At 37.8% G+C, this 23,731-nt stretch overlaps 1 protein-coding gene across 1 annotated transcript in view; it reads left to right on the forward strand.

Annotated features, from left to right (window-relative positions):
* EMC2 (ER membrane protein complex subunit 2) overlaps positions 1–22,804 on the forward strand; it is a 362,465-nt gene extending 339,661 nt beyond the window's left edge. The window contains exons 8-13 of the mRNA XM_063451180.1: positions 4,964–5,049; positions 5,236–5,295; positions 8,155–8,236; positions 9,992–10,102; positions 13,410–13,514; positions 22,612–22,804. Coding sequence (XP_063307250.1) covers positions 4,964–5,049; positions 5,236–5,295; positions 8,155–8,236; positions 9,992–10,102; positions 13,410–13,514; positions 22,612–22,698 — 531 coding nt within the window. The 3' untranslated portion in view covers positions 22,699–22,804. The remainder of the gene's footprint in view (positions 1–4,963; positions 5,050–5,235; positions 5,296–8,154; positions 8,237–9,991; positions 10,103–13,409; positions 13,515–22,611) is intronic.
* Positions 22,805–23,731: the final 927 nt, after the last annotated feature.

Consider the following 23,731-nt stretch of genomic DNA (forward strand, 5'->3'; position numbering starts at 1 on the left):
CTGACACTTTCTCCAGTGCCTAGTCTCCCTGCATCCTGGATGACAGTACAATCCATTGCTTCTCATATATAAGCATTGGGGTCAATAGACACATGATTGGAGTCCTTGGTCTGTGATGATTCTCTGTGGCAGACCGTGATGGCACTGCTCTATTTTGATAGATTAATGTAGTGGGCTTATTCCACGATTTGGCACAATGTAGTAGTTTGACAGTTCAAGCTACCCCATAATTGCACACAATTTGTGAAAGTTGACAACATATGATATATTTTGAACCTTATTGTACAGCCCTTTTAGCACTAGTTTCTTTCAAAGATTAAAGTATTTTATTTTCGTTTTTTTGTTTTTGTTTTTACAAACACATTGCAATTTAGTGGTTTATTTTGTATCTTTATGCGGGCTACTGTCATAAAAATCACTAAATTGGGCCCCGCTATATCACCTGGGTACAGCATACCCTTGTCAAATTTTTGTGAGAATACAGGGCTAAACGTATTTATTTTTAGCATTTTATTTTAAAATATTTTACACTATAATGCATAGCGTTTGCAAATGTGGATACCATCATTATTTTACTTAAAGGGACACTATAGTCACCAGAACAACTACAGCTTATTGAATTTGTTCTGGTGAGTAGAATCATTACCTTCAGGCTTTTTGCTGTAAACACTGTCTTTTCAGAGAAAATGCAGTGTTTACATTACAGCCTAGTGATAACTTCACTGGCCACTCCTCAGATGGCTGTTAGAGATCCTTCCTGGGTCATGGCTGCCTAAAATGCATCCAAACATTCAGTATCTCCTCCCTCTGCATGCAGACACTGAACTTTCCTCATAGAGATTCATTGATTCAATTCATCTCTATGAGGAGATGCTGATTGGCCAGGGCTGTGTTTGAATCATGCTGGCTCTGCCCCTGATCTGCCTCCATGTCAGTCTTAGCCAATCCTATGGGGAAGCATTGTGATTGGATCAGGCTACAACTTCTGATGATGTCAGCAGACTGCTTGTTTTTCCGAGTCTAACAGCATGCAGAGTTACAGCTTCAGGCTTGAATACAGTAAGATTTTTACTATATTTATGGAGACATTAGGGGCCCTTGGGGGCTAGATGGTGGTTTTAACATTATAGGGTCAGGAATACCTGTTTGTGTTCCTGACCTTATAGTGATCCTTTAAGTTTTACAGAGCATAGGGGGATGGGCAGTGATAACTTTACCATAAGGGAAACCTATAGTCCCGTAATACTGAATACATTTTGTGGTTATAGGTTCCCTTTAATGCTTTCATGCACACATGACCATAAACTCCACTTTGGCAGCTCACAGACAAGAGGGTCGTTAACAATTGCTTTTTTTATTTAATTTTTTGCTAGTGTGGTCTTTAGTTCTGATTTAGTGTGATAATCATCTAGCTATTTCGCACCTACCATTGTGTTTCAGTAACCATGCTGAACATTGTAACTATTGAACTTTATTTTATAAGAATTCTGTTACCAGTTCATGTTCATTCTAGATTGAAGCCAACTGAAGGAATTGGTTTCAGTCTTTAAGAGAAATGTTTGCTTTTGCATTCAGCGATATGTTTAAATTAATAAAGCATTAGCAACTAATGAGACCACAAGTGTGTTTTTCGGATAACTGTAAGAAAAGTCACGGTTTCCCTAAGAGGATGTATTTCCAGCTGTTAATCTCTAGACCGGCAAATATTTATTGTAATACGGTCTTAGTGGAAACGAAACATTCAGATTTCTTATGTATTTAAATGCAAAAACGTTTGATTTCATTGCACCCACGTGATGCTCTGTGATGTTCTTAGAATGCAAATGTACTTGAAGTCGATTTGCTCTAAAATATATATATCAAGATATTAATATAATTCAAAATCACTTGTAACAAAGTACCTGGCCTGTATAGCAAAAAAGGGTCTGGCCACTTTGACAACTTTTGTCAGTTTTGCAGCAGTTGGAAATCGAATGATTGATTTTTTTTTTTCTTTTTTATTATTATTATTATATTTTCCCCCTGGCTCCCCTTTTCACCTCTTGCCTTAAAAAAATAAATAAATAAACAAATGCCTGCTTCATATTCCTTTTTTTATTTTTTTTTTTTTTTATTTCATAAATAAATGTTTTGGAGATGAAAATCAAAACGGAGACATCGAAGATAATATGAATTCTATTTGGCTCGGTCTGTCTGTTTGCTGTGTGAAAGCTAACTAGAAACATTTGATAAATTGTCAGGTATTGAAATTGTTTATACATCATCTACCTGCTAATTATTTCCATACACACATGTGGCTGTTGAGGAGCAGAAAAAAGGGCTCTGGATTTTAAGCAGAACTTTTGCTGAGTTTATTTTGGCATGTATCGCAGACTATCACTTTTTTCTTATGTGTGTGCTGACACATGGAGTTGCTTAGATTATAGTATAAAGCAAAAATGAAGGAACTTTAAGCCAGCCAAACAGCTTGGTTTGGCCAAGTCATGTTAACACTTCCTCTTTTGTGTACAACTTTCTTAACTCATTCGGGTGGACATAACTCTAGAGAGAAGAACTACCTTCTTTGCAAAAAATACATTATTATTATTATTTCTGATTATTACTACTACTACTTTATTGTTACATTGTGTCTTGTTTTGTTTTTCTTTTTTGTTTTTCTATTTTGTGGATATACCATATATGTTTTTTTCATGTGATTTTATGCATGGTTATGCAACAGACAACTGAATTTGGAGGTTTGCAATAAAAGTATACAGTCATTGTTTTGTTTTGCATGGACGTGCGCCTATCTGACAAACTTAATGTGCATATATTTTCTATAGATTAATTAATTTCAATAAATGAAAAAAACTGTAGAGATGCTCCCTTTCAAAAGGCCACTATAGTCATCAGAACAGCTTTATGTAGTGTTTTGGGGCATATAGCCTGTTCCTACAATGTCTGCAGAGTAAACTCTGCCTTTTTCTTTGAAAAGGCAGTGTTTACCCTGCTGCCTAACTCTTCCTCTAGTGGCTGTAATTCCAACAGCCACTATAGGGACTTCTTGCAGGACTGGCATTCAATGGCTGATCTACGTAGTTGTTGGACATTATAGCATTAGGAATACACATTTGTAGTCCTGATAATATAATGTTCCTTTAATGTTTCTGCATTTTCTGGGTTCTATCATTTTAACGTAGCACATCACAGTCAAAAAGTGGTTTAGCAATGTTCTCAGTACATTTAGTGGACCTTTGTAGTTGAGCTCTGGAGAGCAATTTGCTTCAGCACATGAGATTGATGCCTGAGCTAATTGCTGCATTGTGACTACTATATGCTCTGTGACAGCTCCGTTCATGATAGCAGCCGAGTCTCCTTCGCAATAAACATAAATTACTGAAGCCAAAAGCCTGCTCCTTTGCTGCGGAATAAATGTCATTATGATAAACAACATGTAATAAAGGGAAGATCTCCCAAAAGCTTATAGTTATGGAATTCTGTTTTTCTAGTTAAACAAATTTCTACATGTTATGTTTATATAATATTTTATATCTGCACCTCCGCACACTATGCAAACTTTTATATTTTATGTAATATATATTGTTGATTACTGCACAGTTGCATAAAAAAGTAAATATGACTTGTTCAGTACTGACATTTTGGAAATAGTTGCTCCGCAATGACACAACTTTTTAGAACTGTGACTTGCACCTGCATAAACATCCAGGGTCCAATCATTATATACACCACTTCCTGCTGATAACTTTTGCTGTTGATACTATTTGGTGCTGAAAGTAAATCTGTCAACCAAACCATTATTCGGGGATAGCTATGTCAGCATGCACTACTATGTGACCAAACATAAACAGGAATGCTGGGCGATGCCAGTATGATGAGACATGTGGATGTCCCAAGAGATCATCATGAGCTTCTATCCATTCTGTTTTGGAACAAAGTTAATCAAGAGACCCAAGCATATGCATCCATAACCAAAAAAAGCCCACTGTACTCAGAGGGACACAGCTGTACTCCACTAGTGATGCTATGAACGTTTGAAACACATGCCTATTACATTATGGCATTTTTGTTCTAGACATCACTTATGAGCGAGCGTAATAAATTTGGAGCTCAAAGTTTTTCACTCAAAATGGCAGAATGGCATTAGTTGCTTCTCAGAGACAGGTTATTTGAACATGGGATAAACAATTAAGGAGAGTCCATACTCTGTTCAGATGATCGTTCTGATTTCTTTCAATATATATTGATATTCAGCATCCAGGTGTTTTTTTGTTTTTTTTAATATTATATTATAAAGGAACCATCTTTACTACTTTATGGTATCTGGGACTCTCCGCACCTCATCCTTTCACTTCTGTTTTATTTATATTTTAATATAATTTGTATTTCACTTCTGTTTTATTATTTAGATTTTAATATAATATGTATTTTCTTTTTCTGTTTTCTGTCTCCAGTTCCTATTCCATGAGTATTTTATGTATTTTTCTAACTAATTCCATGTTATTGTTAAATGCAAATCTTCAGTTTTACATAGCAACTGATTAAGTTAACGGGAGGAATTGCGACAAAACCTTTTCGCATTTGCACCTCTGGCATTGAAAAACCTTAGAGTTAAATTTGGAGATTATTGGAATGACAGGAAGGAGAGATGCAGCTCTGAATGGTATCTTGGGATTAGTATTCCCTGCTGATTTGTAATTACTACATTCTAACAGGTCACTTATTTGAATCAAGTGATGCATGCAGTGTTTACATCAAAAGGAGTGCATACGTAATGTGACTGCAAGATCAGCTTTCATTGTCTCATTGGGACACCATAGCGTGTGTTTATATACTCAAACCAAACAGCGATGTGAATGCAGGAATTCCTTTGGCATTGAGATAATAATTTGCACAGTCAAATTACCTTCCTTGCAATTCCCTTGGTTTTGTATGAGACTAATCCTCTATTAATATTAACCTACAGGCAGCAAGAAAGCGGAAGATTGCCATTCGGAAAGCTCAGGGGCGAAATGCTGAAGCCATTCGAGAACTGAATGAGTATCTGGAACAGTGAGTGTTTTACAAGCGGATTTTGGTTTTCTATTCTGACACACATATATATATCTATATATATTTTTTTTAATTAAAATGGAATTTGCATTTGATTTAGCCCTTTGCTCCCAAGCAGTTCATTTACCCTAGTTCTTTCCCATCCAGCCTTGTTTTCTTCTTCAAGTACTTTCTCTCTTGTTCCAGATTTGTTGGCGACCAAGAAGCCTGGCATGAACTTGCAGAACTTTACATTAACGAACTAGAGTAAGTTATTATACAGTTATACCTCCGTTACCTAAAATAAAGGTTTTATGGCATTTACAGAGCTAGGAGAAAACATTGCGTATTGTGTATATCTCATTACTTAATATACTGTTGAGTTTTTAAGATTTCTCTTTTGTTATTCTAATTAAATACATTCGTTTAATTAATTTAATGTGTATTTTAGGTATGTATTTTGCCTTTTTTAGTTTTTTTTTTTTTGTCGTTTTGCTTGTATTTTATGTATGTGGTTTTTAGAGCTTTCTTGAATGTTTTTTTTCCGTCAGTTATGCCAAGTGACAATGACAATAAGAAATGCTTTCCGTTGCCAAACAAAAGACATTTTATCAAGACAAGGCTCACTGTTGCCAGGGTACAAAGCCAGCGGTAATCAGGAATTCTGAATGTGATAGGAACCAGCTTATTGGATATGTAATGTTATTGTTGTGTGTTTTATGGCTCCATTGATAGGAGGAAATCCCAATCTGAAAGGATTAGCGCAAAGCTGGGTTTTCCAATATCACAGTATTAATTCTGTCCTCCCTCTCCAAAGCAAAGGCGTGCCATTTTATCTCTTGGGTTATTGAGCCCTGCCTATTAGATCTTATGGTTTCCTTCCTTCCTCTGTCTGCTGACTGTAAGGTGAAGTCTCACGTTTCTCAAGAGAGCACAAATTTTGTTCTGTACGTGTAAATCATTTCAATGGGTAGAATGTTCTGACCAGTTTTAATCTGCAATGATGCACAGAATTCTGTCTGCACTAGTCAGTCTGTCTTTATTTCAAAACAATAACTTATATTTTACATGAAAAATGAAACAGCTGTACTTTTACCACCAATAGCATCTACCTCCCCTCCTCAATAAGGGAATATATTTTAGTATATAACAACCTACCTACTTAAATACCTTACTACATTCTCTAGCTAGTGAAATTACATTGCCACTTATAGTTTCATTTGATTTATTTATTTTTGCTAGTTTCTCAGTAATCCACCGCTGATATCTAAATACCATAATCTGTATTACTCTACAAGTTTCGATGTCAGTAAACTGCAGCAAACAAGTAGGTCAAATATTTGTGTTTAAAAAAAATAAAAATATATAACCAAGCAAAAAGAGAATTGGAGTAAAAAAAAAAGAGGGGTAGGTGCAAAATCTTTACTTGCCTAGAATCCTCTCACCCTCATGATCGCTGTGAGATACAGCACGCCTGTGAGGTTTGACACTGGCATTGTTAATTTATTCTGCATGTGTCTGCAGATACATGCCTGCTCTTTGGTCGTAGGGCAGTTGCAGTCCTGAAATCCCATGAAAGGGGATGATACCAATTTTTCCAATCCTGGTTTGTTATATGACTGGAAGCCATGTGACTTTATGGCTTTGCTACATATAATGTATTAGAAATGTATCATGTCTCCTGACTCTCTAACATGTATAAAAGTCATCAGTAATATTTAAATAACGTGCATAAAAACGTGTGACTTACGAATGGCTTGCCTCCTATTCTTGCCCTGAAGCTTTGCAAAAAATGCATGTTAAACAATGTAATTGATGTAACTGACATATTTACTTTTTAAAAAAAATTTTTTAAAAGGGAACTTTTAAAATGTTTGTACTGAAACTTAATTTATTCCAGTTTAACAAAAATCCCTTGATCGCAAAAATAGTAGTTTTCACTTTCGTTTTATCTTGTCTCTGCTGTACATACAAGACAAGCTACATGTTTAATACAAGATAACGTTGACAGGAGTTTGGCTCTGTATCTCTAGATTATTTAATGCCGTTAATGGACCTTGTCTCTGTGTAATATTCCTGTATGTTACCTCAAATTACTCTATCCAGCACTTTCATGGGGTCATGTGTATATTTTGCTTAGACCACCCTGTTGATGGTCTTGATCCTAGTAAAATACAATAAAACTCTATTAAATCGAGGCAGACCATGCACTGTCCAGGAGCCTGTTGTGCACCCGCAGGCCATCAGCTTGATATCCCTGACCAACACCAGATATATTAAAATAGCAAGCTTCTTGGCGTCTGGTTTAGTTTGTGTGAGAAAATGGAAACCAGTGATGTAGCGCAGAAAAAATAAATACAATGTGACGGAATGCAGCTTAATAAACCAGAATAGAGTATATTTGGACTTCTTGCCTCATTTGAACTGGTTTCATTTTAAAATGAAATAATGTTACAAAATGTAAATTATGAAATGTTGCACAAACTTGTATAATGCCTCCTAAACCGTATTTATCTATATTTCTTTCCTCCTACCTTTCTACCAGCCTGATCATTTCTGTTACTTTATATCTTTGGTTAATATTGCTAAATCTGAATTCTTCATATGCTAATATTAACTTTGTTAATTTTCCCGGAAGAGAGGGCCCGACATTTTGTCTTTAATGTCCGTGTTAATCTGCAAGTGTCTTCTTAGTCGGACCCACCTTTAACTATGCCGATCGTAAACCTAACATTTTCAAATTATTATATATACCCCCCACACCCACAATGTATCTTTATCTTACCTGGTTAATGATTTTAATGTTCATAGTAGATCACATGTCAAAGTGTTATCAAAAGACTGCCTGTCAATGATAAACTGCCTCTATATTGTCCATTGGTAAATCATGCTGTGCACACACTCCGCCACATGCACATAAGCCTTATTCACCAGCACTTGTCAATAATCTAACTTTTACGCAATTCACTTTACCAAATACAGCACTCAGCTGCTAGGATTATTCATGAGTCCAAATCCGTAAATAAACTTGTGACATTGTTTATTTATTATTTCTTTTGGGTGCTTATTGATTTTGATATGAACCTGTTTTTATGCGTCCATTTCTGATTTCTCTTTTCCCCCTAGTTATGCAAAAGCTGCTTTTTGTTTGGAAGAGCTCATATTGACTAACCCTCACAACCACTTCTATTACCAGCAGTTTGCCGAAGTAAGTTTATTAAGGATGTGCAATTCACATTCAATGTATAAATAATTGTAGGAAAATTAACAATAAATATCTTAAACAATAGTGTGTTCCTTCCTCTGTTTAGGTTTAGGGTCCCTTTTTTTTAAAAGGATAGCGTGGCTTTAAATAATCTGTAGCTCAATGTAGCAGTTTTCTGCAGTCTCACTGCCTAATTCTATGTAATTTAAGAGTTAAATCACTTTTGTTTCTGTCTTTGCAGCCCTAGCCACACCTGCATGAAAAACATGGTTTCATTTTCAATTAGATGTTAACTCGCTTTAGAAGTCTTTGTCTTACTCTGCAAATGTAAACTTTAATCACAAACAGGAGCCATCTGCAGACTCTAGCGGGATATTAACAGAGCAGGAGATATTAACTTCTAAATTCAAAAGACTGTGCAATAAAGGACCTTTAAAGATTTTATAGGAAGGCTGTGTTAGTCACATGCAGGGATGTATGACTAGGACTGCCTAAAAAAAGTTATTCAACTCCTTAATGGCAGAGAATTGAGCATTGAGACTGCCGGGTCATCATCTATACACCAAAACTGCTTAAGTGGTTTTGATGCCTATAGTATTCGTTTAAATTTAATTTAACAGCAAAAAAAATACTAGGAATTACTCCTTGAAGAAGCCCCTCTGCCTTTTCTGATATCATCTCAGACAAATCCAATGTTTCTCTTAAGACAAAATACGGAACATATACAGCAGTCAAGATACTCTTATATGCTGTGGTTGATTAAGTTAAACATAAGGACCTTTTAAAAAAAAAAGCACCAGAACCACTATAGCTTCATTTAGTGGTTCTGGAGTAAAGAGTCTGTCCCTGGCTGAACAGTGTAAATGCTGCTTTTTTTCTGAGCAAATAAACTGTTTACATTACTGCCTAAGTCCATCTTTAGTGGCTGTCACTCGGACACCCACTACAGGGATTTCTGGGGGGTTTGGTCCTGCAAAGATTGCAGAACAGACATCCAGTGTTTTTATGCTCTGAATGGAAACGCTGAACTCTCTTCATAGAGATGCATTGGTTCAAAGTATCTCTATAAGGAGATGCTGGCTGGCGCAGCACTGAGATTTGTCTTGTATGCACACTAGCCTCTCATGTATTGACATTGAGAACATTAGGATTGGTGATCTCAGCCCGGTAGGTGAGGTGACCTTGGATACTGATGCGCTGAAGGAGCAAATGTACATAAAATGCTTTATTTCACCTGGGGGAGTGGGGAGTGGATCATCGAACTAGTTACTAGAACACTATAGCATTCGGAATACTTGTTTGTATTCCTTATACAATAGTGGTCCTTTAAGGTTATTTTGCCTTTAGCGCTGCCAGTCTGACATTCACTATAGGCATATTACTCCGCTAAATGTTAACTTTGCCATTTCCCAAAAGTAGCCGTGTTTTACATTGTCCCAGTCAAGTTGCTGCTTAGAGTGTCCCTTTATTTCTGAAAAGAATGAACAACCAAATCCGTAGTCTTTATCGTAGTCATCATTTATTATTTCTGTTTTTCCTACACCAGTTTTTTTTTTGTTATGTGTGGCTGCTGTTTTGAACTATGTTTTAATTGCTTGCTACTCTTACACTTACTCCTGCGTGTCCTGTGTTGAGATAAGAAAGAAGGGAGAAATATCCAACAGTCGCTTACAAGTCACCATTCATGGTTACCTCAAATGCTAGCTGCTTGGAACTTATTCAATGTGTAGCACTTCATCTTTTTATTTCTTTCCATAGGTGAAATACACTCAAGGTGGACTTGAAAATCTTGAATTGTCGAGAAAATATTTTTCTCAAGCTTTAAAACTGAACAATCAGAGTATGAGAGCCTTGTTTGGACTTTACATAGTAAGTTCTGTTTGCAAGCAATGCGTACTAACACTGACACAAAACTACGATTTGTTTTTGTTTTTTTTTGCTGCCCAGATATAAATAAGATAACTAGGGACTGATGCAAGCAAAGAGCAGTAGTAACATTAACCTTTCTTAATTTAATTGTTGATGGGGCAGCAGTTTAAGGTTGGTTTAATGCGGTATTGCAGTGACCGTAAAATTGTTAATCCTTACAGTATTTTGCTGTCATATTACATTTGTAGTTTGGTGTGTGTGTGTGTGTTTTTTTTTTTTTTTTTATATAAATAATAATTGTTCTTGGCAGTGCTCATACAATCATAAAATCTCTGATGTTCAAGCACTGATCAGTGCTTACCAAAGTCCATAGATGGCATTTGTTCCTCCCAAAAATTTGTCAGAACATAACATTTTTCGGTTTCTTAAATGCACCAATTGAGATATCAAACTCTATAGAAGCTTTTCAGAATAGTCACTTTATTTTATGTATCTATATAATACAGCTTAGCACCCCTCGAGAATAGCCTGCATCGATTCATCATGGTCAGGCATACATTCCTTAGTTCAGGGGTTCAGGGATAGTCAACCTTTTAATACCTACTACCCACTTTTATGGACTTAAATGTATCTCATTTTCCCTTTTTTCTATTCTACTTTTTTTTCTATATACACATATGTATGTGTGTGTGTAGGGGGGGGTGATGTGTGTGTGGGGAGGGGGATGTGTGGGGGGATGTGTGTGTGGGGGGGGATGTGTGTGTGGGGGGGATGTGTGTGTGGGGGGGGATGTGTGTGTGGGGGGGGATGTGTGTGTGGGGGGGGATGTGTGTGTGTGTGGGGGGGGATGTGTGTGTGTGTGGGGGGGGGTGTGTGTGTGGGGGGGGATGTGTGTGTGTGTGGGGGGAGGGGGATGTGTGTGGGGGTGGGGGGAGGGGGATGTGTGTGGGGGGGGATGTGTGTGTGTGTGGGGGGAGGGGGATGTGTGTGTGTGGGGGGGGGATGTGTGTGTGTGTGGGGGGGATGTGTGTGTGTGGGGGGATGTGTGTGTGTGTGGGGGGATGTGTGTGTGTGGGGGGGGATGTGTGTGTGTGGGGGGGGATGTGTGTGTGTGGGGGGGGATGTGTGTGTGTGTGGGGGGGGGAGGGTGTGGGAGGGGTATGTATGTGTGTGGGGGGGGAGGGTGTGGGAGGGGTATGTATGTGTGTGTGTGTGTAGAGGGTGGGGTGCGTGTGTATATAAATAAGATGACTAGGGACTGATGCAAGCAAAGAGTAGTGTGTAAAGTGTGCATAGGGTTTATGCTGTGTGTAGATGGGTGAGATGTGAAAATCTATCTTAATGTCTCCCCCTCCCTTTTTCTTACCTTTTACGTGGGGAGAGGGGGAGACATAATGCTGCAGGCCTTGGTAGTCCAGTGGTGGCATGTACACTTTAGCCTGCAGCTCCTCCGGCTGACTCTCCCGTCCTTTTGTGAGTACAGCACTGTATCGGAGCATCGCCATGGTAATGCACGGCAACGTTCCAACCAGCCTGCTTGCGGGAGGAACACAGAACATCCCAGTACTTTCCCTCCCTCTGCTGGAACTCTGTGCCAGCAAGCAGTGAGGGAGATCTTTGATCCCTTCAGCAGCCCGAGAGGGCTTACAGCAAGGCTGGCTCTGCATGGGCCAGCAGGGGAGATAAAAGGATTTCCCCTGCCGTCCTTGGTCCACAGCCATCGAGGCCCACTGGGCGTTTTCTGCAGAACCCACCACCGCCCACCTGACTACCCCTGCCTTAGATATTTAATACTGATTTACAAAAGGGAACATGCAGTTCCTGCAGTTGTTTTGACCAGGCATTCTAGCTGTACAGAGATACAAATTGGTCCAAGATAACATTGTCTAACTATTCACACAAACTTTGCATAAGGCATGGATTGTCATGGTTAACGCTGAATGCAGGTCCTGCTGTCTACAAGTGTCAGCAAACGTTGAGGTTTTGGTAATCATGTGTGCTGTGGCTTCATCTCCCTGTTTTTAGGTGGCAGGAGTAGAGCCAAGCATTATCTCCTGCTGCTATATCCTATCTATTTCATTAAATGATACCGTTCTGAGAAACACTGTTTAAATAAAGATGATTTGAGTATTTGTGGTCAGGTGTACTAAAAACAAACAAACAAAACACAACACATATTACTGTAAAGCAAAGGGTTCCCCTTGCACACGTTCTGCAGTATGACAATTAGACCTACTCTCTTTTGCTTCTGTATAAAATGGAAAGCCTATGGCTAGGTGGCGTGTGGCTGGAGGAGAGTCTAGGGGTTTGCAGTTTAAAAAATGGATTTGCATGGCTTACACACTTTTTTTTTTTTTAAATTCTTTATTTTAGTAGTGCATAGAAGGTAAACAAGAATTATACAGCATGACATAGGTAGTAAATATGACAAGGTAAGTTGCGTGTACATAACGGGTCATGTACACACATTTTTTAATACGACTGTCAGGAAGCTCCAGTTCTCTGCTGACCTGGAGATCTATGGGGAGGCAGTTCTGTGCAACAAGAGGAACATCCTGTCTATGGGATTATAGGCACAGCAGTATGGCCCAGCAAGCACCTAGGTACTGATTGTAAATTGCTATGGGTTATTAATTCAATATGCTATAGAAGCAAGAAAATATGAGTCATTGGCATGAACTTTTAACATTACTAGCATTTCCTGTGTTTTGTTTCTTTTTTTTTTATTTTAATTAAGGATTAGAACATTTTGCTCTTTTACAAGTTATAATTTCAGTTAGTCACTGTGTCTCTTGCACATTACTATTTACACTTTCTGCAAAGATTATGCTTACAGTATAAATTGCTCCCAAACGAAACACTCAATTTTGGAAAACCTAAAGTCTCAACAATTGGATATAAAAAAATATTTTTACAAATGGAAAATACTTACGGCTAGTTAAATTATACAGTCTAAAAAGTGCTTCATCATGTCACTAAAATATATATATATATATATATATATATATATATATATATATATATATATATATATATATATAGAGATAGATATATATAGATATATATATATATATATATATATATATATAGATATATATATATATATATAGATATATATATATATATATATATAGATAGATATATATATATAGATATAGATAGATAGATAGATAGATATATATATATATATATAGATAGATAGATAGATAGATAGATAGATAGATAGATATATAGATATATATATATATAGATTGTTTCTGTTTTTTGTTTTTTCATTTTATTTAACTATCCTCTTTTTTATTTCTAGTCATCTATCCACATTGCTTCCAATCCAAAAGCCAGTGCGAAAACAAAGAAGGACAATGTGAAGTATGCAACATGGGCAGCTAACCAAATAAAAAGAGCTTACCAGGTAGGGTATAACATAATAAAATACTGCAATTACCAAAACAAAACTGTATTTGTGAGGTAAGGAACATGCTTTTTTCCCCAACCAATATTAATCTTATCATGGTCTATAAGAATCCATTTCTTGTGGGATATTTTTTCCAAAGTTGTAGAGGTAGAATTAATCCCAGAAAACCTTGAGACTCATCTTGCTTTTTACTGCTCCCGTGGGACATTCCAAGTTATGGTTCTGCCTCCTACAAAGATGATTGTACTTTTTATGTCTTCTATCAAGGGATCTTCTACCCAGTGAGTATGTCGGTGTAGGAAGAATAGAGACTGGGGTTAGTGACAGAGAACTTTTTGTGGTTTTGAACTCTTCCTTGTAAGACTTCATGCCCATTTGTTGGAACTATATTTCTATTGCACTGTGCAGTTCCTCTTTGAGCGTACCCTCAAGGATTGTTTGAGCAAGGAGACACCGCTCAAGCTCTGACAGCTTGAGGAATCGCTAAAAGGGAAGTGTTACATCTTGGTGTTTACAACATGGAAAAATGCGTATAACTTGTGCGATCATTATTTTTTGCGATGCTTGGTTTTCTTTTAAAGCGATATTAAAGATTTAGCAAATCGCCTAATAATCTTGACGGTATGACGTTTTGTTAAAAATAAAAATGTCCTCTTTTGCAAAAATTGGTTTGGAAAAAAAGTTCTCGCATAGACTTTGCAGGATTTTTGCTGTTAGGCAGAAGAAGAATTAAAAAATGTACCGTTTTCCAAGACAATGAGGTGCTACACTGAGCCTTGGAAATAAAAAAAATAAATATATATCATATATATATATATATACAATAAATACACAAGATATATATATAATGCTTTACACATTTTTTTAAAAAGCTTGAGCAAAGTCTCTGTTAGCGGGTTTATAATAACTTGCCAATTTGAGTATACCTTAAACAACATTTATTGTATGTTGTATATTCATCCTGCTGGATAGAAATGAATAAATTACCCCAATGCAAATTGTTTTCCATTTTTTATTTTTACAATTTCTAATTTTTGCTTGGAGGCTGGAGGGAGGTGAAGGATTGGAGGGGTTGAATCAAAGCAGCCTACATGTTTTAGGTAATTGGTTTAGCATGTTCAATAGAAGAAAAATCTTGGCACAGGCACTTAAATTTGATTAATGCTTACAGAGTGCATTAATGTGATCTCTTTTGCTGCTATTTTCCAGCTAAATACTTTTTGGATATGTTGTTGAATTTTAATATGACCGACCTGTGCTTATAATTGCAGATGTGGTTAACTTGCAAATAATTTAGGTTGAAACAATGGTTCCTTCAATTTCTTAAAGGCTGTTTTTCATGATTAGTGCGGACATAATAATTGCATGTCACGGAAAATTACCTCAATCAGCATGGTTTCATAATGATCAGAATTGGCTTTGACATAAGTATACTTACAATATTTATTCTAACTTACTTGGACACCTTTTTTTTAAATGAACGCAAGGGATCCATTTCTGAGAAGCTGCCATTTGCTGATTTAAATGGAATCTAACACCTAAAAATTGAAATCTGTTATTTTTTTATATTACTTTCATACGCCATCCTTATTGCCAGTATTCTTTAATATTTCCTACAATGAATTTTAATATCAAATATTTTTTTTCTGTTTTCATAAATATGAAACCAGTATTCCATAGATGATTTTAGATGTGCCACATTGAAGAATTCTGTGTTTTGTATATTTTCTTAATTTTCTGGTAAACCGTTTTTTTTTGTATTTAATATTTTCTAGTCACGTTTCCTTTCTTTAAATGATCTACTCTTACAAGTTAACTAATGTGTTCTACTCTTACAAGTTAACTAATGTGTATTCCAATATCATTAAAGGGACACTATTGGCACCCAGGCCACTTCAGCTTATTGAAGTGGTCTGGGTGCACTGTCCCTATTGCACTTAGTGTTGCAATGTTAAACATTGCAGTTCCAGAGAAACTGTAATGTTTACATTGCAGCACTAAGTCTGCCTCCAGTGGCTGTCTACCAGACAGCCACTGGAGGCACTTCCTGGCTGTTTACTGACGTTTGGTTCGCTAACTGACGCTGGACGTCTTTGCACTCCGTATGAGGACATCCAGCAGCGGCTATTTCCCCATCGGAAAGCATTGATTCCTGCGGGGGAGAGCTAATGCGTGTGCAGCACGTGGAGTAACGTTGGAAGAGGCAGAGCCGCGACTCGGTGCCAAGGGATATCGGCACTGGAATCGGGTAAGTAAATAAAAGGCTTTTAACCCTTTATTTACCACTGGGGGGGGGGGGGGGGCGTTTTGTATTCCTGGCAATATAGTATCCCTTTAATTCAGTCTACTACAGACAAATACCATGCAAAAGAAAGTACAGGTACTTAAAAATAAAATAATAATAACATATTATTTACAATATAAGTATTCAGATTAGCTATTAATAGAGGAATGTGGAAAAAATGTAATATAAAAGAATTCCATAAGGAGTGCGGCACAAGTTGTAAATTCATAAATCACTAAATAAAACACAACAATGTGTTCTTTAATAAAATTACTGAAACATAAATAACTATGATTAAGTGAAATATTTGATCTACATCACTTTTACCTACCTGAAGGTGAATGTCTACATGATCACTGTTGTGTGACACGTTCATTACTAAAGTAGACTATTTGTGATATTTCATACCGTGTTGTATTACTGATCAGAGAGTTAAAATGTTGCTTATAGATGCTTCCCACAGCTGTGATGCACCTTGACTTAATGTGCAGCACGTCATACATCATGATTAAATTATTTCAATCTCAGTAAATACGTTTGTAAAGATCAGCTTCTGAACTTGAAAGACCTCGAAATGAGCGCCCCTTGCGAACTATAGCTATACGAATATTGTTTTAAGCATTATTTCATCTGCTCCTATACTTTAATATTTTACCATTATCTCTGCAATGTTTTCTCAAAGCCTAGAAATCTGACCTCTTTTCTTCAAAAGCCTCTCTGATTTTATCGAAAGATTCCCAAGCATTAAAGATTGCCTTTTTTTTTTTTTTTTTTTTTTTTTGCATCAAAGCTATTTCTTGAAGGAATTGGAACTCCCAACGCATCAGATTAGGACCATTCCTGTTTGCCTGGGAATGGAAGGGGAGAGGCAGAAGAAAAGACGTTCTGTTCTCCTTCTGGCCAGGCGTAGTTCTAGTTTATCAGCTAGGAAAGTGGAAATAAAAAGTAATCCACATTGCAGTGCAAAGCCTTTTATCATGGTGGGCAGTTATGGTAATATATAAAAGGTGGATTACCACTAAAGCACTCAGAGCAGGCAGATATACAGTGTCTAAAATTAGCTCTGGGTTTGCTGAAGGTAATCCAGTATCATGGTTATGTACAGCATATGTCTGTCTATATTGTGTGTCTACATGTAAATTTACACCTCATCACAATATCTAGAATGTAATGTGTGTGTGTTGCTCTGGTTGGTTTGTGTGTTTGTTACATTTAAAGGGACACTGTAGGCACCCAGACCTCTTCAGCTCATTGAAATGGCCTGGGTGCCAACTCCCATCACCCTTAACCCTTTAGTGGTAATTATTGCAGTTTTTAATTACCTGCTAGGGTTAAGTCCTCCTCCTTTAATGGCTGTCTACCAGACAACCATTAGAGGGGCTTCCGCCTTCTTAAACGACGCTGGACATCCTCACGCTCTGCATGAGGACCTCCAGCGTCGTTGAAATCCCTATAGGAAAGCATTGAATAATGCTTTCCTACGGGAGATCCTAATGCGAGCGCAGCAATTGCGTTAGCTCTCCCCCATCGGCGGATGTCGTTGAGGGAGGAGCATGGGCAGAGCTGAGTCAGCGCCGCTGGACCCAGGTAAGTGTCAGAAGGGGTTATTAACCCCTTAAGCGCTGAGGGAGGGGACGAGTTTGTTTTCCTGGCACTATAATTTCCCTTTAAGGCATTCAGCCCTAGATACTGGTCTTGCATTAATGCACAAATCACCTCAATGCAATCTGGAGACCCCAATCTCAGCTAGAACACCAACAGACATTTCACGGTATGCCCAATGTTAGTGGCAGTTACACTACCAAGTGGCAGCTGAAATAGCTGCCAAAAGGGACTGTAACAATTGTCTTGTGCAGCACCTGGACATGAATGCCGTTGTGCTACACTACTAGTAAAGACCTTTCATTAACCCTTACTCTTCACAAGCACAAACCATTGTCTATATTACCCTAACATTACCAATTAAGCCACACACAATTCTATATACACAGCACCTACTCCTAAGTCTAGCCCTAGTCTAACAATGTAAAAGTTATATTATTGGGAAGCATGTATCAGGAGAGAAGAATTCCATGTTTGGGATCTGGAGGTATTTTATACATTTTGTTCTCTTGGTTGTATGATGTCTCCAGAACATTGTTTTCCCTCTGTATCTCTTTTTTTTTTTTTTTTTTTTTTTTAATTTTTTTATGTTCATATTAATGTTCATATTACTTAGTGTATATTTATATAATACACAAGATCCAGCGCTCTCATCTATCCATTAAACAGCAACTTCAATGTTGATAGATATTAGTTTTTTTTTTTTTGTGTTTTTTTTAAACACCTAATCTAGGCAAAATAATGGGGGTTTAGTTACATTATATGATCATAATATATTTCATATACATATATTTATTTTATGTCCCAATTGTAAACTGTAGAAATTGATGATGCTCTTTAAATGGGCATGCAGTAAATTCACATAGCATTTCTGATTTCACAAAATCAGTAGGTAGTTTTTTTTTTTTTTTTTTTCTTTTTTTACTTAAATCATTGTTCATTGGTTTACAGTTTATCAGTCACGGTACATTGCTGTTCAGGATGCACACAGTTTTTGAAGAGGATAAATCAAAAATACATAAGTAATGACAATGCCAGGGAATTCCATTTAGAAATGCAATGTTACTTTTTCTAAAATTTAGTTCTACGTGATTTTTTTTTATTTTTTTTTATTTTTTTGTGCGCAGACAAATAACATTCGCTTGTGAGGTACCCCAAAGGCAATCCTCTAGCATTCCACATTTATATATTACATAGGGGTATATGATAGACATGCACATTTTTGTTATCATTGAGTCGTACATGAAAATTAACCGTCGCTTTTGCGAGTGAGTCATTACAGGCTGGCCATTATAGTTTAAATTAGGCTGAGTATGCCACTGGAGCCAGCATTGTGTGAAAGAGTATAAGTCATGCTACCATAAAAAGGTACATATTAGAAGAAATAAAGCAAGAGAGTGCATCTATTGAAAACATAAGCTAGGCAGGCTTATGTAGGTAATATCAATGATGGTTAATACATTTAAATGTCTAGGCACACATTCGTAGGTGCATGTATAAATCGTGAGCTATGGTCACATTAATGCTTATTAAAGTAAAACAATTCACTCCTGTCAGGCTATATATTCATGTCTAAATGCTGAACTATGCAGGTGCAGGTAGGGAAGGAAAGATGATATAGACTTGGTGAAAGCTAAACATTCTCTATTGTTAATGTCCAGTTTTATATTTACTAGTCATCGGCTGTGGTAGCTTGCGGTCGGCATCCATTAATCCGGTTGTCCTTTGCTATGAGGTTCTAAACCCGATTCCCTGTCTGGGCCCTGCTCGGGGTTGGTTGCGGGATTTATCTGGGGCAGCCCTGCTGCGTTCTGAGCTTGTGGTATGTCTCCATCTCCAGCCCTCATCCGAGTCTGTGTTAGTTGTAGTAAGGCAGTGGTCCCCCCATTTGGTGTTCTTCCAGTTCCCAGCCAGGATGGAGTCTGGGGGTATGGTGGCTAGAGTCCCCTGACTTGCATTAAGCCTGTCGTGGGCTTGTTGTCTCTGGCAGGGGTTGTGAAGTTGGTGGTGGCTGGAATGCTCTGTCAGGGCAGTTTGGTAAGGAGATCCCCTCTCGCGCCCCTTCCTTTTTGAGCAGAGGCCCTGAGCTGAGTTGTGTCTGGTGGTCTGTAGGTCACCGCCGAGGTTTCTTTGCTTGGGAGGGGTAGTGATCACCTTGGGGGAAGGGGGGGTGGAAGCGGGCAGACCTGGGGTATGTCGCCTTTTAGTTGGGTGACTCACCGCTGGTGGTCTGTTGCCGACCCGTTGAGGCTTGCGTCGGATTTCCCGCCTTCTCCTCCCAGCCTTCCAGGCTTTAGTTTGGCCCCCTCCTGGAGCCGCGGGTTGTAGCTTGGTGACCTGTGAGGTTGTTGCTGCTTGTGTCTCTGCTGGAGCGGAGAGCTTTGCCCAGAAAGCAGCTAGCAGTCGGTCCAGCCGCACCGAGAGTGGTGGCATTGAGGATCTTTGTTCTGGCTGGCAAGTGGCGTCCGCCATGATGTGGCACACCAGACCGGCAGTGTCGGTGAGTCGTTTGTGTTGCTGTGCCGAGGCTTGAGCAGGATATCTCTCTCCGGCTGGGGGGGAGGGGGGAGGGGGGAGGAGAGAGTGTGTCGGGGAGACCTCCAAGTAATTTGGCAACAGCCAGCAGAGGGATCGGCCGCCTCCCCCGTGCAGTCTGAGTAGGCCGCTTGTAGGCTTCAGGTCGATCCCCGGTACGGTGTCGCTGTGGTTTGCCACGGCCTTGCGGGTGCGCTTCCTCTGTGGTAAGCCCTCTGTTCGGGGGCTGAAGGGTAGGCAGTTTTAGGGCTTAATGTCGCTATTTAGGCTTATTTCAGGCTTTTTTTGTGAGGCGCTCCACCAGTATGCGTCCGTTCAGCCAGGCTGCTAGGCTCCGCCCAATGTTACTTTTTGACCCTTTATCATTTTATTTCCATTATATGACTGTTCAGTCCAATTGAAAACATGATCTTAATTCCAATTTGACAGTACACCACAGGAACAGCTTACACAGGGGAAGTGGTACACTACTGCTACTTTAAATCCTTCTAGATATACGAATGTACACGTTAAGTGTTCCCAGCAATTGATTGATCTTGATGGTTCGTGGAAGGTCAGACGCAGGTTAACCACTTTTGGGTCTTGCCGTTGCTTCACTGGAGCTGTCCTTGATCCCAACCCACACATCAAGTGAGCTTACCAAATGAAGTTAATTCTGCAGAATAGTCATAAATCAAAGCGGTAATGTGCTGGGTCGCAGAAAATAAACATATATCGAAAATGTATTAAGTGTTTAAATATTCGCATTAAGTTAAAAAATGGCTTCCCTTACTAAAAGCAAATTACTGCAGCGTTCTCTAGAGAAAATCCTAGTTTACTGCTAATATATTGAAAATCTGCCTTTCACTGACAAAAAACAGCAATTTAACTACTTAATATATTTTGTATAATAAGCCTGGTGAGTGATGGTGGTTGTCAGTGTCATTAGAAAACTCATTTTAAAATCAGCATGACGTGCTCAACAGCTTTCTATTCAAAGACTTGCAATCCACTAATAGTGCAGCCTGAAAGTGTAATTATAGGAAGATATAATTGACTTGGCTTAATTTCTTCCTGAGTAATACTTCTGAGTGGAAATTAAATCTTAGTTTAATGGTGCACACGATTGTTAATCTTTTCTTGTGCTGCTGTGTTATCCATCTGAAAAACGTCTGTTTAACTGCTCAGATTAAGCGGAAAAGTTCTTCTACGATCAATTAGTTACTATGAGAAAAACATCAAGGTATGGGACAGTAGGTTGGGTTTTTTTGTTTTTGTTTTTTTACTTAAATGATTGTTCATTGGTTTACAGTTCTAAAAAAAGTTGCAATAAAATCAAAAACTTTATACAATATAATCACTTAAGAAGTGGAGAGTATAAGGTACACATTCAAATCAAAAATACCGGTTCGGTACTCTGTAGGAAATAAAAGCAGTTTTGACAAGACTGTCTTAATTACACAACAAAATAATAAGGTTCGATATCATGATCCAGAGAGGTAACTTTTTGAGAGGAAGAGATAAAGCCCTACGAAATCTGTTGGCGCTATATAAATGGCAATAATAATAATAATCAGGAAGGTAAAAAGATAATAAAAAGGGTTGTGGGACATGTAAGCCGCCTAGTTAGCTGTCATTGATTTAGAGAAATAAATGATTTTGCCACATTCAGCAGCCTAATTGTCAACAATTTCCTGTACTTTGGAAATAGGTTGGGTACGATGTGCAATAGACTATAAACCCTGGTTAAAATGCAATGGGTGAGAACACTAACAGCGAAATTATGCTAATGACTTTTCCACAATCTTGTAATCCCACCACAGATATATTAATGCACCCTTGATCTCTCCAAGCTGGGAGCATAGGTTTGACCTTTTTAGTCCTATTTTTAGAGATTGCTCAGGGTGTATAACCACCTGGCCTACAAATTGTATTCCCTTTTTCTTTGTGTCAACAGATGCAAAATAGTAATGAGTCATGCTGAATGTTTTTCCCCCCAGTCCTGATCAGTAAAAGTGATGGACACATTATCTTCCCAAGATCTTGTGAAGTGGGGAAGTGGGTTATGTCTGTAGATGAGTAACCAATGTGGAATCCTGCACTGAATAAGTCTCAAAATCAGTGATAGTTTGAGAAAGATTGTACAATCACTGTAGGAATGAACATAAGTAATATGAAAATGATGGACCCTGAGAGGGCCATCTGTTACCAATTCCTTTAAATCTCTTGCTTCCCCTGCTCAGCCAGGATGTACCTATTCCTAGGTGCTTGTATGAGTGAGGCTGCATGGCCTAACTTGATCCCAGGGCTAAAAGGGAAATCGGGAAAATTCCAGTGAAGGGAACTTGCCAAAAAGTGGTTTGTTCTCTGCCTATCCCAGATCTCTCATATAACCATAATAAAGAGGTTGTCTCTGGGAGGGTTGACGGTTGAAAGAGGTTTAAATTCATTGCATAGTAACATGAAATTGTGGAGATTTGACAAGGAAATTTATCAATTTTAGGCCTATTTGGGCAAATTCCAAAATAAATTATCAAGCTTGGTTATTTTGGTCTAAAGCTTAACAATACCTTTTGTCTATTGTTCTAAAGTTGGTTAACAACCCACAGTTACGTCAACGTGCAGTGTATCATGCATTCAGCTCATTAACATCTATGATTGTTATCATAATTAATAATTCTGTTCTGTCTTTAGCTTGCAGGTCGTGCTATGAAAGACACCCAGTCATCTTTAAAGGCCGTTGAAGATATGTTGGAAACTTTGCAGATTACACAGTCCTAGCCTTTACAATTCTATGCATTGTTCAATCCACATTAATTCATGTAACACAGTTGTTGCTCTCATCACTGTTTCTAGATAATTTAAATTAAATCTTCTTTAATAACGAGTGATTTTTTTTTATGATTTTTTTTGCGTTATGTAATTTTTTTTATATTTTATGTATGTTTCTTCAGATTTTGAAACTACTGGGCAGTCATTTTATGCATGGTGGCAGATTCTAATTGAATTAGGCTGAGAAACATAAGAAATACGTACATCAGCATATCTACTAAAAATAAATAAATTACAATATTTAGAATTAAGCATTTATTATTTTTTCATTTTCCAATATGAATTTATGGTTTTGATGTGATACTCCTCCAATGTTTGGCATGTCAGAGCAGCCACAGTAGTAGAAGAAACAATGCTAAAAAATATTGAAAATATATTTAAAACCATACTTTTTCTTAGTGTATATCTTTTTTTTTTTTTTTTTTTTTTTTTTTTTTTACAAATAACCATGCCCAGCGCAGATCTATGGCAGAATAAAGCAAAGACTTATAATAAGACCAATTGACGTTTTGTCAGAAGTTTTCCTCTGAAATTTCATGTTAACCATCTCAGCATATTAAACACCGCAACCATATGTCAAAATCTGTTCCTAGCTTCCTAATGAAAACCCCCTTGTTACATTGTTATGAAGTTTAAGACAAGTAATTATTTATTTGAAGCCATTATGATCATTGATTCCCATCTTAATGTTTTTAAAAATAAATAGATTCAACCAATAACTGTTGTCAGCATTTCTAATTCTATGGAGCAATCTACAAACTGTGGAATCCTCCCCCACTGCAGAGCCCTGGAACGGAACATGGGCCACAGAGATAGCCAAACGTATGATGTTAATCGTTCTGTAAGACTTTCTGTGTGAGAAAGCAAGTTCAAGATGGCCACAATAGGGGTAGAAATTAGATCCAAAACCCTTTCCGTAAACCTGAAGATAATACTTCTGGTGCCTGTAGCCCAGCAAATCTCGAGCCACTGCCGATATGTC

Source organism: Pelobates fuscus, chromosome 4 (assembly GCF_036172605.1).
Source record: "Pelobates fuscus isolate aPelFus1 chromosome 4, aPelFus1.pri, whole genome shotgun sequence".
NCBI lineage: Eukaryota > Metazoa > Chordata > Amphibia > Anura > Pelobatidae > Pelobates > Pelobates fuscus.